General features: G+C 50.8%; 3 protein-coding genes across 3 annotated transcripts; all 3 read left to right on the top strand.

The window, feature by feature from the left end:
* Window positions 1-4,831: 4,831 nt before the first annotated feature.
* Window positions 4,832-5,617, top strand: MIND_01236900 (Acyl-CoA N-acyltransferase; the record flags this gene model as incomplete). The annotated part of the gene is made up of 4 exons (XM_037368861.1): window positions 4,832-5,006; window positions 5,055-5,142; window positions 5,202-5,518; window positions 5,568-5,617. The coding sequence occupies 4 exons, from the start codon at window positions 4,832-4,834 to the stop codon at window positions 5,615-5,617; spliced, it is 630 nt and encodes a 209-aa protein (XP_037214829.1).
* Window positions 5,618-6,220: 603 nt separating this feature from the next.
* MIND_01236800 (F-box domain-containing protein) lies at window positions 6,221-7,831 on the top strand (the record flags this gene model as incomplete). The annotated part of the gene is made up of 1 exon (XM_037368860.1): window positions 6,221-7,831. The coding sequence occupies one exon, from the start codon at window positions 6,221-6,223 to the stop codon at window positions 7,829-7,831; it is 1,611 nt and encodes a 536-aa protein (XP_037214828.1).
* Window positions 7,832-8,234: 403 nt separating this feature from the next.
* MIND_01236700 (Glycopeptide) lies at window positions 8,235-8,914 on the top strand (the record flags this gene model as incomplete). The annotated part of the gene is made up of 5 exons (XM_037368859.1): window positions 8,235-8,323; window positions 8,373-8,588; window positions 8,635-8,699; window positions 8,756-8,844; window positions 8,897-8,914. The coding sequence occupies 5 exons, from the start codon at window positions 8,235-8,237 to the stop codon at window positions 8,912-8,914; spliced, it is 477 nt and encodes a 158-aa protein (XP_037214827.1).
* Between the last annotated feature and the right edge of the window lie 7,186 nt (window positions 8,915-16,100).

The following is a 16,100-nucleotide window of genomic DNA, read 5'->3' as shown; positions in this document are numbered from 1 at the left end:
TGTGTTGTCGTTTGCTGCTCTGGCGCCGCCTTTTAAAGGCGTTGGGGTCGCCGGAGGCGAATTCGGAACCATAGACATCTTGCGGAGGAGAGATGTGATGCATACCTTCCACGCGAGCTCACATGCCGATGCATCAGCCATATGGAGGCGACTCTATACATTCCATTCATTCGCCCGCGTTCTTGTCAACAACCTGGAGTGCCGCACCCGACTTGTGAGCGTTCAGCAGTGTTCCAAGACGATGTTTACGCGCATGCAGCGCTGCACGGCAGTTTCACGACAGCGCCCGCGGAGGCGAGAGCGAGACGCGCAGCACATGGTGGGACGAAGCAAGAAGTGAAGTGGTGACTAAGATGGCGTCGATCCATCCCGGAAAAATGATCCGACAGTGTGCAGACGTCGATCAAGTGTGTTGCCGAGGCACTTCGAAGCTAACAGGAGCCGGCATCGTGAATGTCTGGATGTCTAGGTGCCTTCCGGACTATTAGTTCATCCTCGAGGATACTACTCTAGGTTCAAATCTGGAGCAACTGGAACTTGGCGACAACCTTGCCGCACAAAAACGCACCCAATGTATCATATCTGAGCTGACCATTCGAGTGATGTATCGCGGGCAGGAGTGACCGCCGATGATCGATGGAATTATGAAGGCATTTATCGCTGTTTAATCAAATATTGGGATCAACGTTGGAAGTCCATAGGAAGTCTGAACTTTTGTATGACATGCAGGGCAGGTGTAGTTGGTACTCGGAAGTTGAAGGTCATACAAATAGAAATCTAACTATGATTCACTTTTGTGCTTATATCCAGTTTTGACCGTATTTGGACTGATGTCTGGAATTTTGATTATTTTAATTATGTTGGCTGAGTATACCAATCACATCGGTGTTTCGGAGAAAAAAAAGGCGGCCGCCCGTAGCTGGGCTTTTTTGTGGCAGATCCAGGCCCAAATAACTGGGGCCAATTCTTACATAAATCATGGGCCTCGATCCCTGCGCATGTGACTCAGGAATTACCTTATTTGATAATTTTCGAGTCACATGCGTGGAAATCCACAGCCTTGATTTGACTCCAATCGGCTGCTTTGGGCCCCTGTTTTTGCGTGAATCCTCACCGTGAATACTATATGACTCTGAACTGTATAAGTTCAATCAAATGGTTCACATTATACTTGCACCTTAAAAGCCTACTTAACATTGAATAAAGGCCACTAAGACTATTTTCACCCAGAACATAGTCTTCTCAGCTGTAAAAAAAATTCCAACAGTCAATATTTAATTCAAAATATGACTTTGGTCAATTCATAGTACTGTACTATTTTGTTCAATGTGGGCAGATTGCACAATCACCGATCCGTTAAGACCCTCCCAACGATCACCTTGGGACAGAGCCTGCGATGCCGCTCAGGCCTTCTGCGCTCTACGTGGGCAGTTACGGACGACCAGTATATAGTTGGCGCCCTAGCAGGTGGACCCTTAGAGTTTCTTCTCTTTGGATCCTCCCCTGCTAGGCTTTCGTCGAGTCTCTAGGGTTGCCCTTACAAAACTCAACAAAAGTCCAAAAAAAAAAATCCAGAAAAAAAATATTATCAGTATTTCAAAAAAAAAAATCTCATCACTGTAACATGTCAAATTGATCAAAATAGTGCACTATTGCCAAATTAAGAAGCTGTTAGAGAGAGTCTAAGACAAAATATAAATAATAAAAATTATAGAATCCTGATCTGACTTACAGGCACTTTTCAGAGGCTCAATGTTTATACTTTTATAGAAAATTCTCAAGACTCTTAAATATGTGCTTGGAACAGAACAGACAAATTGTCTAGCTATAAAGGCAACCCTGGAGGCTTAGAGATCAGAGTCCTAGCAGGAGAGGATCCAAAGAGAAGAAACTCTGAGAGTCCGCCGACTAGGCTGCTGAGTATATATACTGTATGTCTAACACGCCAAGGATGATTGTTGCTCCATGCAGAAGGAGGATTCCTACTGAGGTAGGATTACCTAAATCTGGACAAATTTTGGCAAATTTTGATGGAGGGTCTGACCAGAATCCAGACAAAAATCAATCTCAAAGCAGACATCTTTAATTTACAATCCAGACAAGAGAATTGGGGCTTGGACAGGTCAGATCCGAATCCAGACAAAGTGCCAGGTTGGGGCAGAGAAATCATCTGAATCTAAACAACAGAGGTACAAATGTCAAATTTAACACAAAATCAGGTGCCAAAGAGGGGGGGGGGGAATTAGAGTTTCGTGGAAATATCATCCTTTCCATAAAATTTCAATGGAAGCAGCTTTTTCAGCCACTTTTCACATCGGGGTTTTGGTGAAAAAAAGCGGCCCGAAGCTGGACTTATTTGTGGCAGATACAGGCCCAAATAACTGGGGCCGATTGTTACGGCCCTGATTTGGGTGCACGTGACTTGGGAATTACCAAATAAGGTAATTTCCGAGTCACGTGCGTGGAAAATCCGCGGCCTTGATTTAAATCCAATTGGCTGACCCCATTTGGCGCCGGTTTTCCCACAAATAAGTCCTGCTTCGGGCCGCCGTTCTTGCGCAAATCCCCGATGTGTTTAGTACTTTTGGCGTTTTTTAGAGGTTAAAACAGAATCTGGACAAAAAATTGGTATTTTGGTGGTGTCTGATCCAAATCTGGACAAACTGAGTCAAGTGTGATGTCCAAAATATCCAGACAAATCTTAGCCATAATAATTTTCAGAATCCTACCTTAATAGGGACTTTACGGATCCTGCAGAGGTGACTGTTGGGAGGGTGTTGACAGATCAGTGATAGTGTGGGCAAGGGAGGCTGTGGAGGGTGGCAAGGTGGAGCGGCAGGCTGAGGGGTGCAGAGAGTCCAAAGGGGGAGTTTTCCTAACCCAGGCCTGCAAATGTAGCAAGCGGGGTTGAAGTCGAGCCAAAAGTGCCTGTTAAGAACCTGGCAATGATTGATGATCTGGGTGATTGGGACTATGTACAACTAGTGTACTCAAGAGGTATGCATCTCTGAAACTCCCGACATCAGGTCGGAAAAGTGGATTAGCAACTGCAGGACACCCCCCTCCCTGTGTGACATCATGCCACGTGATCGCACATGATGTCCCAGAAAGGGAACTTCTTGATGGGTGCCAGAAACTGGTGAGAATCTCATGCAGTACTACTAATTTGCTCTATATATATTGTCCCTTCTTGTGCCCTCCACCAACATTCAACCTGCAGGCATCATTGCAAGACCAATTTTGGCCATAGGCAAGAGGGTGTCACGTGTCAAAAAGTGACAACCGGGATGGTCGGTCGGTCCCCTCCGGACCCTTAAAAATTTTTTTTGGTAGAAACTTTTTGGCTGAAATGGTAAGTCAAAATTGTCTTAGGATGGGTTACAAGTACTGTTTGGTGCACTATACATCCATAATTAAGTATCAACAATCTCACAAGTAGTTATTTTTCAGTATCTCATCATCAGATGGAACATTGTGACAAATCAGACCATATGGGGATGGATATCTGTACTCTGGAGTGAGATTTGTAAGACAATGACTATATCAGAACTTTGTCTACAAGATATATATATAGCTAGAAGTCTATGTTTCTATTTAATGTTCTTGGAAATTCAGAGGACTGACTGAGTTTGATGCTATCAGATCACATGACTGTGTGAATTACCTTCCTAATATGGTAATGTCACGTCACAGTCACGGTCGGTGGGTCCCCTGGAAGGGCTTAAACAAAAAGTCCAACGTATGTTCCATTATTTTCTTTTCTGATACCCCCTTGGCCATGGGCAGGTGTTACTTGGGTGTGAGGTGGCCGAGTCATCACCAGCCAAATAGGAAATTCTCATCAAAAATAATTGTACATGTCTCAGAACAACCCCAAAATCTGCTTTCAATAAGAATTATATACATTCTGAGACCATTAATAGCATTCCCAGCTACCTGTACCATACAAAAGAAAAGTGAATTAAGGCCACTAGACCACCCCCCTCCCCTCCCCCCTGACTTCTCGGCTTGCACCGGCGCATACCCCTTGAGTGTACTAAACAATTTGTAACCCTTCCTAAGGCATTTTTAACTCATAATTCTAGCCAAAAGGTTTCTATAGAATTTTTTTTTTTTTCAAGGGTCTGGAGGGTGGTCAACTGACCATCTCTCACTTTCTGATATGTGATACCCCCTTGAGTAGTATAAGGGTCCCAACTTTTGAAAATCAGATATACTATTGAAAGTTTTTTCAGAGCATCTGGGACCCCCTCTCCTAATTCAGTTAAATTTAAGGTGTTGAAGGCCTTTCCATAGGAAAGTAGTAGGCATTCTATACACCCCATGGCTGTGATAAACATCTTGGACCCATTAGAGTATTTCAAGTCACTCTTATTGATTCAGCTTCAATGGTTACTAGTCACTATTTATGCAAACTTTGCAAAGCTCAATATTCAACTAATGTTGCAGTCAGTTTGTGCTCAGCTGCTTGTCGGGCCTCCTTAAATCATCTTATATATGAAAACAGCTGGAATCGCGTAATGACAGAAAGTCACGCAAAAAGTCATGCATTTTGATTGATAGCATGTGAATTTCATGTGACCAACCTTCAGATACCGCCCGCCGGCTGCGAGCCGCAGGCGAGCAGCCGTGTGGGCGCTGCAAAAGCTCTTTCATTTGCTCCATGCCATAGGCACGGACGTTACACTTGTATTACTTATAAGTTATGGCTATCAGATCATAGCTTGTCACACATCCGTGACGCGTACCGTGACGCGTATGTGACAAGCGATGACTGCGAAGATCATGCCCCTACGTCACCGACATCGATCTCTTCCAAATCTCTCCCCTCATGAACATCCGCCTTGCGAAGGTGCGTCCCGCCATCCATCCCTCGTTTGGCTTGGGCGCTTACGCCACCCCGCCGCCCTCTGTCACTCCGGCTGACCGCGTCCAGGCAGACGACCTGCTCGCGATGCAGGCTGGCAACCTCGTGAACCTTCCAGAGAACTACACCCAGAAACTGTGTGCGGGCCGTGATACTGGAGGTTGTACTGACCGATAGTTGTGGCCAGGGATGTACCATCTACTAAGCTGGCCGCAAATCTCGTTTGTCGCTGAAGACGCCAAAGGCCGCATCGTCGGCTATGTTCTCGCAAAGATGTGCGTCACCTGCCTGTTCGAGCTTGCCTATCGTTTGACGGGGCCGCATAACTACTTAGCACCGATCCAGACGACGATGAGGATGGCGCGGGCAATCGTGACGGACCAGGCGCCACGCACGGGCACATCAACTCGCTCTCAGTTTTCCGGACGTACCGCCGCCTCGGCCTCGCGAAGAAGCTCATGCTGCAGTCCCGTGCGTCCTCTTGCTCGCCACACCGCCTCTGGCTGACAAATGCGTCGCGAGAACACGCGATGGCGACGGTGTACCGTGCGGAGTACGTCTCGCTACACGTGCGTAAGTCAAACGCCGCAGCGCTCGGGCTGTACCGCGATGCGCTCGGCTTCGATGTGGAGAAGGTAGTTGCGGGATACTGTGCGTGCTGTCAATCCGTTGTACTTAGTCGTCGCTGAGCCGCTTATAGATGCAGACAAAGAAGATGCCTATTCGATGAAGCTGTCGCTCGCCCCGTAACATGAGTGACTACTTGACTGACCTCCCAATTCGCTCGCAATGCTCAATTCGGATCTCTCATGGATACACGCCGCGTTGAAGTTATACTTAAACTCCACATTGTAAAACTTGAAGGTAGAGATGTATTTAGCTGTAATGACCAGTGACCCACAACCCAAAAAGTAGCATCCATTGCCATCAAAGTACTAAAATTCTAGGACACCACCTTATTATGGCGGATCATCATTCGCGTGACGGCTTCTTGACAGTCACACGACACAGCAATCACAGGCAATCACGTCACGTCACGTCACAGCATCACGTTTTCACTGTCAACCACCACACGATCTTCAGCAAGAAGACCGAAAGCCTGCTTCACACCACTAGCACCTAGTGGATGCGCATGCGCAATACGCCAGCCTCAGGCGCGTCGCCCCTATAATGTGGCGGTGCACCTCGGAGCAGACCGGCGGCGCGTCCGACATAGGGTCTGGCAAGGTCCGCGTCGTTCTGGTATGTTTCTGTGCCCGTCGAGCCCTTGCTCGAACATACCAGAGACGGTGGGGGAGACTGATAAGTAGGCGGCGCTCCCGCGCTCCGCTGCTTCTCCCGACTGTTCCGCCCATGGACACTAGTCCCCCCACTCCTTCTCCCCCATCGCCCTCTGGGCTTCCCGCCCAAACCCAAACCCAGCTGCAGCACGCGGCTGTCATCGGCCTCCTCCGGTCTGGTACGACCCCCGGCAGCGGCGACGCGCGACACCTGCAGCAGCTACTCGGTGGGCTCACGACCGAAGTCGCGCGATTTGACGCGGTCATCGCTGCGAAGGAAACGGAAATCTCCCAGGTCAAAGAGGCACGGGAGTCGCTGCAGCGATATGCGAGTGCAACGGAGAGTTTGCTCGCGCCCATCCGCCGTCTGCCGCCCGAATTGCTGGGCAAGGTCTTCGTCGCGCTGATTGCGCTGCCGAGTGTCAACGAAACGCGGCTCGAACGGCTTGGTAATGCCCGCGTGGTGCGCATTACGGGAGTGTGCTACCTCTGGCACTCGCTCGTGCACAAGACACCGCAGCTGTGGACGAATATCCATGCCAACATCGACGACAGCGTTCCGCCTGCCCTCGCTGAACATCTCATCGCGGTCTCTCTGCAGCGTTCGGCCGGGCTTCCACTTGATGTGCATGTCCAGCTGCGGCCGATGTGGACGCTTGGCTTATTCCAGACGCTTTTAGACCAATGCGAGCGTTGGGAGAACGCCGAACTTGCCCTGTCGCACGCGCACGTTGAGCTGCTTTCCGCCGCGCGGCCGCGCTTTCCCCTCCTCGAGACGCTCGACTTGCTCGACATGTCGTTGACCGGCATGGAACAACTGGACACTTTCCAACACGCGCCCCTGCTGTCTCATGTGACCGTGTACGACGACCCGCCGCTCCTCCCATGGAGTCAGATTCGCGAGATCTTCAGCTATATCGGCCATCTTGCGTCCAACGCCGACGAGTTGCAGGGCATCTTCGGCTTCGTTGGCCACTGCTCTACGTTGTGCACTGTTGTCATTCCCGAAATCCACCTCGATATGACCACACGGTGGACACTCCCTCCGTCCCCCACCATCATTTCTAACGTGGGGGCGTTGCGGATTGGGATTTCAAACATCGACGACGCTGCGCCACCAACTCGTCGTATCATCGGGTCGTTGTTGGCCCTCCTCAACCTACCCGATTTGCGCCAACTCGTCATCCACAGTGCCTCAGCCACCGCGCTGCTCTGGCCCCAAGAGGCGTTCTCCGCCTTTTGCCTTCGATCTTCGTCAATCACCCGGCTACGGCTTGCGGACGTCCTGATCACGCATGACGAGCTGATCGCATCTCTGCGCAGCCTGTCAGCGCTCCGGGAGCTGGCGCTGGAGGATGTGCACGACCCGAAGCATCTTGTGGTTACCGACCAACTGCTCAGCCGGCTTTCTTGGGCCGCGGACGCGGGCAGCGAGTGCCTTGTCCGTGATCTCCGCTATATGTCACTTCGGGCATTCTTCGAGTGTGCTGATGCTGCGCTGCTTACGATGGTCGAATCACGGGCGCACGTCCACAGGCCGTTCCGACTCGAGGCCACCGTTCTATCAGCCCAGACGGACGATCCGAACCATGCGTCCGCCGTCGCGCTGGCGACGGGCACACGGCTGACAGCGCTCTTCGCTGGCCTCGTCAAGCACGAGGAACTGCAGTTTCATATGCTATAGGTATTTGTTCGATTATAATCACCATATACTTACTCGTTGAAATACTACCATATGTTCCAGTATGCGCATGTCGTCGGCGGATCAGCGAAGCATCTGGAGCCCTCTACCCGAAGGTTAGCGGTCTCGCGCTGCGCCTTGGCCGTGTCTTTACCTTTACAGCAAAGCAACAGCGAAGGATCACCCAGCAGCAACTCAGCAGCACGCCGCTGAAGATTTACCCGGTACGCGTCTAATGACTCCGATCCATCCATCACCCAAACACAATCTCGCCATCCATGTGCTGGCTCGCGCAACCAACTTCTTTTCACACAGGCCGGACGCAGCTGCTTTTTAAGCAGCACACAAAGTCTCAGTTTTGCAGCAAGAGTTTTCTCCTCCCTCTCCACAACCTCACAGTTCTATCATGAAATTCGCCGCCGCCGCCCTCTCTGTCCTCGCCGTCGCCATCGCGGGCGTCAGCGCTGAGACCCACACCGTGACATTCGACAACCGGTGCGGTGCTTGCTCCGTTGCCTCTGGCTTGACTTCTGACTTTGCATAGTTGCGGCTTCGGTACCCCCCAGCTCATCCAGGGAAGCCGTGTCCTCTCCAGCGGCGGCGCGTACACGAGCAACGGCCCGCTCTGGTCCGCCATCGCGTACCTCCAGACCGGCAACTGCCTGTTCAACGGAGAGCGCTGCACGACCGTCGAGACCACTCTCGTCAACCCGACCTCGCCCGGCTCGGGCTCGAGCACCGACATCTCGCTCATCCCCCCGTACGTGCTCCCCCTCCTCCGCGTGATGCGGCTGATCCTTTACCAGGCACTCGTTCTCGGTGACCACCGGCTTCGGGTACTACCGCGGCTGCGACGGCGCCGGAGCCAACTGTGCGTGCCCCTTCGTCCTCCGCCGTGACCCGGCTAACTGACAAATCGTTCCATAGGCAACGGCCCGAACTGCCCCACCGCGTTTCGCGTCCCCTCGGACACCCACGTCCAGGTTGCATGCCAGAGCAACGACGTCAACCTCGTCGTACGTGCACTCCCCCTATTCGCGCCGATCGTGCTCACGCGTTTCGTTTTAGATCACCTTCTGCGCTTAAGCTCGCGATGCCGACCAAAAGGCGCCTGATTAGATAAAAAAAGTACATGTTTGTTGGGACGTCACGGATGATGATAATATAATTATTCCCATTGAATGCTTGCAACAGCTCCACATTCCGTTTACTGTGAATTCCAGCGAATTGCTCACTTCGGGCGCCGGCCATGGCCATGCGCTAGCATGCGCTCGTGGTAGATCCCCGCTGGCCGCGCGCTGATCATCGTCGATCCGCGCTGCAATGACAGTATGACATAAGATCAGCGGCGAGTCACGATGCTAACACTTTCTCCCACGCTCTCTCAAGATATTCTAGTAGATTCTTAATTTCTAGTCACCGAAGACATGGTGGGAATTTTATAATACCGTAGTATAAAGTTATTTCAGGTAATAATTGTGTTCAAAAAGTTTTCATCAATATTACATATGATTTATGGGAACAGTGGTTGAGAGGGAAGCTTCACACCAGGTTTTCAGCCAAAAATGATCCCCTGAGCAGAATTTATATATAAGAAATAGTGGTCCAAAACAATAACCTTCTTTTGCTGCTGTGAGGGCAACCCCGGAGGCCTGAGATCAAAAGGTCTAGCAGGGGCCAGTGTTGGCCCTAAGGGCTTAAAAACCTACCTCCCCAGGGTCTAAGGGCTGAGAGCTTAGGCTAAGGCTTAGGGCTTAGAAGGCTTAGCCGGGTTTAAGGGCTTAGAGTCCCAAAAAGGAAATTTTTGATGGCTCTAATTTTTGCAATATACATGCAAACTATGGTTGGTAGACCTCCGAATCGTCAATTTCAATAGCTCCTGAATCAAGAGTATCATCCTCCGCCTCCAATTCTGCTATCACACGCATGTAGCGCTCGGTGTCTGCCCGCACACGAGCCGAAACCCTCGTGCACATCGACTCTGCAACCCAGCCAGCCATTTCGACGCGCCAAGAGTCGACGGAATTTACGAGAAGACGGCCGTGCTTTGTCGGGATCCGGAAGATGGGCCGATAATAATCGATGAATTTTTTGCCAGCTGCGTCGATCATAGGTCATACATATTACGCAATCTCTAAGCCCTCTAAGCTCTCCGAAGATTTTCGGCCAATATCTAAGCCTTAGCCTAAGCCTTAGTCTAAGGCCTTAGGGGCTTAGACACCCTCTAAGCCTTAGAGCTTAGAGCCAACACTGAGCAGGGGAGGATCCAAAGCATGAACATTGGTAAGCAAATACAAATGAAGCTGACCTAGCAGGGGAGGATCCAAAGAGAAGAAACTCTAAGGGTCCGCCTGCTCGGTAGCTGACTATATACTGCTCGTCCGTAGCTGCCACTGTCGGGCAAAGAAGGCCTGGGTGGCATCGCAGGCAAGGTCCCAGGGCGACTGTTGGGAGGGCGTTGACAGATCGATGATTGTGCGTGCGAGATGAAGGGGAACCGGAATCAGACCGGAATCGGAATCATCTCCGAGGGGCCGAAGGGGAGGTTCCCCTGACAGCTGCTTTGATTGATATGTAATAAAAGTTGCAATATTGTATCTGATTTACAAGAAATTAAGTTCTGTATTGGGGTATCAAATATAGCATATACTGTGACTACCCCCCTTCCTGACCATGTTTTGTAGATAATACTGTATCAATTTATTCAATTCGGCGGTCACGCGTCACACCGGACCTCCGGCGCCAAAATATTTCGGCGTGTCACAACTTATTATTCAGATGCCGAATGTCAGACGGCCATCAGAGCATCAAAATTTCTCCAGCGGCCGCTGAATATGCCGAATTTTTTCGGCGGTCACACAGATTACCACGCAGTGCCGAAATTTTCATTTCGGCACCGATGTCACGCAGTTTTTCGCCGCCGAATTGAATAAATTATTACAGTAAGTACACCTCATTGGAGCCCAAATATTTATCAAAAAATAGTGTCACATTATTATTACCCCAATTATTGTTGAGAGCAATAATCCACGTCCTGTCACACCGCGTAGTATAAGCCCTGCGTCGTGACGGTCACTGCTCTTTGGCATTGACCGCTCCGACGCAGGTATGTATTGTAGCTACCAAATACATTTGGCATTGACCGCTCCGACGCAGTCTCGTCCCGGACTCCCTCCGCGCTCAACAGGTTATGGGCCCCGAGCATGGAAGCTCCTGGACGCGCCCGTTGCTCACGATTCGGCCACGCGCTGTCATAGCGCAGCTTGCCAGGCAAACCACAAAACATTGCCCCACTAACGGACCAATGGAATATGCAAGTTCTGCTACCAGCAAACTTGTCTCTAACGCCACGAACTTGCCCTGGATTGTCGACACTGGCGCCACACGACACATGTCCCACCGGCGCGAATACTTCATCAAGTATAAACCATGCTGCATTCCCGTACGACTTGCCAACGGCTCCGTAGTGTATTCCGAAGGCACTGGGAGCATCATCCTCCAGCTACAAAATGGCATGGAAGTCGAAATTACCGAAGTACTGCACGTACCAGCATTATGCTGCAACCTATTCTCGGCACTCTTCCTGGTACGACAACGGAATTGCACATTCGAAGGAGACTCGACAGGGCTACGTTTCAAATGCGGAAGCCTTACGCTGACGGCAGAATACACACAAAACAACGAGGCCATCCTTGTCGGCACAACCCTCGTAGCCGCCACCAACAACTCAGACGCCCAAAGCGCCAACAGTAATTACGCCACACAGAGAAGCACACTGCCTGAAGACGAAACACTCTGGCATCGTCGTTTTGCACATGTCAGCATCAATCGTGTCCGCGACGCTATCACAAATGGGACTGTAAACGGCGCTATAATAAAGGACGACCAGAAAGCCGATCCGATATGCGAGCCCTGCATTGCCGGGAAGCAACACCGACACGTCTCGCGCAGCCCTCGCACACGAGCCACCCGACCGCTGGAAATCATCCACTCCGACTTGAAAGGCCCGCTTCCAGTAACAAGTCGTGAAGGCTACCAATACTGGGTTACATTCATCGACGACTACACGGAGCTACGTGCGGTCTACTTCCTCAAGCGGAAAAGCGACATGGAGGACAGATTCTGGGACTTCAAAGCCCTTGCCGAAGCTCAACACCCAGAGTATAAAATAGCCTTCCTCCAAAACGACGGAGGGGGGGAATACATTGGCGCTGTCTTCAAATGCAAACTAGCTGCCCATGGAATAACCCCCGAGGGAAACGGAACCAGGGGAGCCGCACCAAAATGGTGTCGCCGAGCGCGCAAATCGCACACTGGAAGAAGGCTCAACAGCATTGCTTCATGAAGCCAAACTTCCGCTCAGCTTCTGGATATACGCAGTCTCCACTATCAACTATGCCACAAACCGCCTCCCAACCGAAAATTCATTAACGAAGTCGCCGTACATAGGCTGGTTCCAGCGGACGCCAGATGTCGGTCATCTGCGCGTTTTCGGTTGCCTCGCATATGTCCTTATACCGAAGAAGAAGCGGAAGTCATTTCAATCAAAGACACAACTCATGGTGTTTATTGGGTATCCCGCAAACTCGAAGGCTTGGCTATTCTGGGACACCAAGCGAAAACGAACAATAATTTCATCACATGCGAAATTCGACGAACGTGTCCTACCCGGAAATCACTGGCCACTCGAAAACCCAAATGCACTACAGCCACCGCAGCCATACCTGTCTCACACTGAGCACAGCCCTCCAACAACCACAAGCCCTTCAATAGAAACCGACCCTGTTGATGACGCTCCACGTCGAGGGGGAGCGCCTGACTTCAGCGACATGGAGCGCCTTACCAAAGCATATCCAACGCCCCCAGGGACACCAACCAATCCCAGCACACCAGCGACACCATCATTGGTGAATTCTCCCCTGCTCCCCGATATTCGCTCTCCGCCGCTTTCGCCAATGAGCGATCTACCATCTCGCTTCAACTCAGATTCGAATCTGATCAATCCGAATCAGACACACGTCTTCCTCCTCCACTCCCACGAAGACTTGCACCACAAGAGTTCCAAGCATCAGGAAAAGAAGGACTCTACCAAATGCCCCCAGGACTTGGGCGAGGACAACGAACTCGTAACAACCAGCAAAACCAGAAAGCACCATGGAACTACCAAGGTCACTGGGACGAAAACGCTCGAGCGACAAACACTACGGCGACTTACATAACGATTCGGGAAGCGCTGAAAATTGCCTACGAGAGGGCGCAACAAAAGGCGCTATCGACCACCCTCGCTGGCCCCGGAACGTATGAGGAGGCCATGAAGTTGCCAAAAGAAGAAGCCGAAAAATGGCATGCTGCAGCGCTCCGTGAACTGGAGTCACTAATCGAGATGGGTGTGTTTGAGATGGTCGAGTTGCCCAAGGGACAAAAAGCCATTGGAAACCGATGGGTCTTTCGCATCAAGCTGAACGGCGACGGAACCATCGAGCGCTTCAAAGCCCGATTGGTCGCAAAGGGATACTCACAACGCCCTGGCTTCGATTTCTCCGAGACGTTCGCCCCAACACCAAAATGGGCCACTCTTCGAATGATTCTTGCCCTTGCCGCCATCGAGGACCTGGAACTCTGGAGCGTTGACATATCATCTGCATATCTTTACGGCGACATCTCCGAAGATGTTTACATGCAATTGCCGGAGGGCTCGACATATATTCCACCTGGTCAAGCGCTCAAGTTGTTGAAGTCACTCTATGGGCTTAAGCAAGCCGGCCACCAATGGCATCTCAAGCTTCACGAAGTCCTCACTTCCCTGGGCTTCACACGGGTTCGCTGCGAGCACAGTGTCTGGGTCTACACAACTGACAAATCAAGCACGAGAATTATTGTCCCCGTGTTCATCGACGACATGACCATCGCCGCCAAGTCAACCGCTGAAGCGCGTGAATTTATTGACAAGCTCAGTCAACACTTCAAACTGCGCGACTTGGGACCATCGAGTTGGCTTCTGGGCGTAAAAATCGAGCGTGATCGGGAGAACCGCACCATCTCAATGTCCCAGGACCAGTACGTTCGTGACATCCTCGAACGAGCGGGGATGTCAGGCTGCAACTCAGTCACCACGCCAATGGATGCAAAGACTAGGCTCACTGTCGATGATTGCCCAACATCGCCCGAAGACCAGAAGCGGATGAAAACTATCCCTTATCTACAAATCCTCGGCGCCGTTGCATATCTCGCTGTCGCCACTCGTCCCGACATAGCTCACGCCGTTGGTGTCCTGTCCCGATTCTCGCATAACCCTGGGTGGATCCATTGGCAGGCGTTGAAACGCGTGCTACGCTACCTCAAAGGAACAATTGACCACAAGCTAACCTTCGGGGGACATTTGATAAAGAGGGGGAGCTCTTCACGACGTACAGCGACGCAGATCATGGCGGGAACCCCGACAATGGACGATCGACATCTGCATACGTGGTAATGATGGGCGGCGGAGCTATTAGCTGGTCAAGCAAGCTTCAACCCTTTGTAACACTATCGACGACCAAGCGGAGTACGTGGCGGCTGTCTCAGCAGGACAAGAAATACTCTGGTTGCAAAATCTACTCAAAGAGCTTGGGTACAATCAAACTAAAACATCAACTTTGTTCATCGACAACCAATCCGCCATATCCGTTGCAAAAAACCCAGATCATCATGGACGCGTGAAGCATTTGGATCTACGCTTCTACTGGCTCCGCGACGTCGTTGCAGCCAAGCTCATCGGCATCAAGCACTGCAGCACACTCGACATGGTCGCTGATGGATTAACCAAAGCTCTCGGCCGCGAAAAACTGCAAAAGGCTGTCCACATGCTAGGATTGCGATGACAGACGTGTCTTATCGAGGGGGAGTGTTGAGAGCAATAATCCACGTCCTGTCACACCGCGTAGTATAAGCCCTGCGTCGTGACGGTCACTGCTCTTTGGCATTGACCGCTCCGACGCAGGTATGTATTGTAGCTACCAAATACATTTGGCATTGACCGCTCCGACGCAGTCTCGTCCCGGACTCCCTCCGCGCTCAACAATTATCATATATATTTCGGTTCAACTCTACCCCGCAAGCAGCCTCTGTTCTGTTCCGGGCGTGTGTTCTTAGGAGAAACCTTGCACAGCCCGACCCGAAGCCTGACAATTTACCTCTATAGTCACAAAGTTCTACAATGACAACACTGCTTAGATCCTTTCGAGTAGTGACTACTGACCCATTCCGATCAATTCAGCGGGCCTGTGACTGTTTGGCCGAAATGTCCAATATTCGGCCGCAGGCCGAATTTCGCGTGACCTATTACCCGATTAGGAAGTTCAGTGCGCCGTGGGCGCCAAAAATCACCTATCCTGCCCACTTATCCCCTCTAGTTAGAGCCTCAGGGGGGGGTGAAGCTCTAACTAGAGGGGATAATGAATATCTGCTGTGTTTCCTTAAACTCCCTTCTGGATGTTAGTGGACAGGATGTTAGTGGACAGGGAGTCTTTGGGGGGGAAGGGGGGAGGCCGGCTGGGGGGGAGCGGGCTGGGGGAGCGGGCTGGCCGGAGCATCAATAGATGATCACCGGATGACACGATGACAGCAAAGGTCATTATCGCTGTCTGCTGTCAAGTCCCGCCCTCTGCCCGCCCTCCCCTGCCCTCATGCCATCACTGCCATCAAAGTTGCTGATGGCTGTTGATCTTGGGGTCGCCCATGGTCCCGCCCGCCGTCCCGATCTAATGGCGCATCAAAACAAAAGTTGTGCAGAATGCTCTGCTGATACCAAATGTACAAACCGTTTATCAATAGCTTGAGTAGTTAAGGAGATATAAGCCTTTTGATCTAGTGATGGATGAGTCTGAAGTTAGTAGACATCTTTTATATGGGATAGTTGGAGGATTTTAATATAGTATGAGTATGCCAAAAAATCCGATGTGACCGTGACCTGCCTAATTGAATGAAATAGGTCAGTAGTCTCTCTGCAATTATTGTGCTAATTAATTTAAGCTGTACCAGATTTTTTTCACTATTCCCTGTGAGCCATTGACCAGACTTATAAGAGTCCAGAGATTTCTGGTAGGTATGTGCTTCCGGAGCAAGAAAGTGCTGAAGGAAGTGCACGATGGCTGACAGATGTGCATGGATGGGCAGCACAATGCTAATGAGTAATTAGCTTTGTTTAACTTTTGAGGGCCGAACCAATATATTCTATTTACCTAAGGATTAAGTGGTGAATAATTGCTGAAAAGAGAGGTAAATATTTCCCAAG

The sequence above is a fragment of the Mycena indigotica genome, assembly GCF_014461135.1.
Source record: "Mycena indigotica strain 171206Taipei chromosome Unknown Mind.scaff0012, whole genome shotgun sequence".
NCBI lineage: Eukaryota > Fungi > Basidiomycota > Agaricomycetes > Agaricales > Mycenaceae > Mycena > Mycena indigotica.
This window is presented reverse-complemented; position numbering and strand designations above follow the sequence as displayed.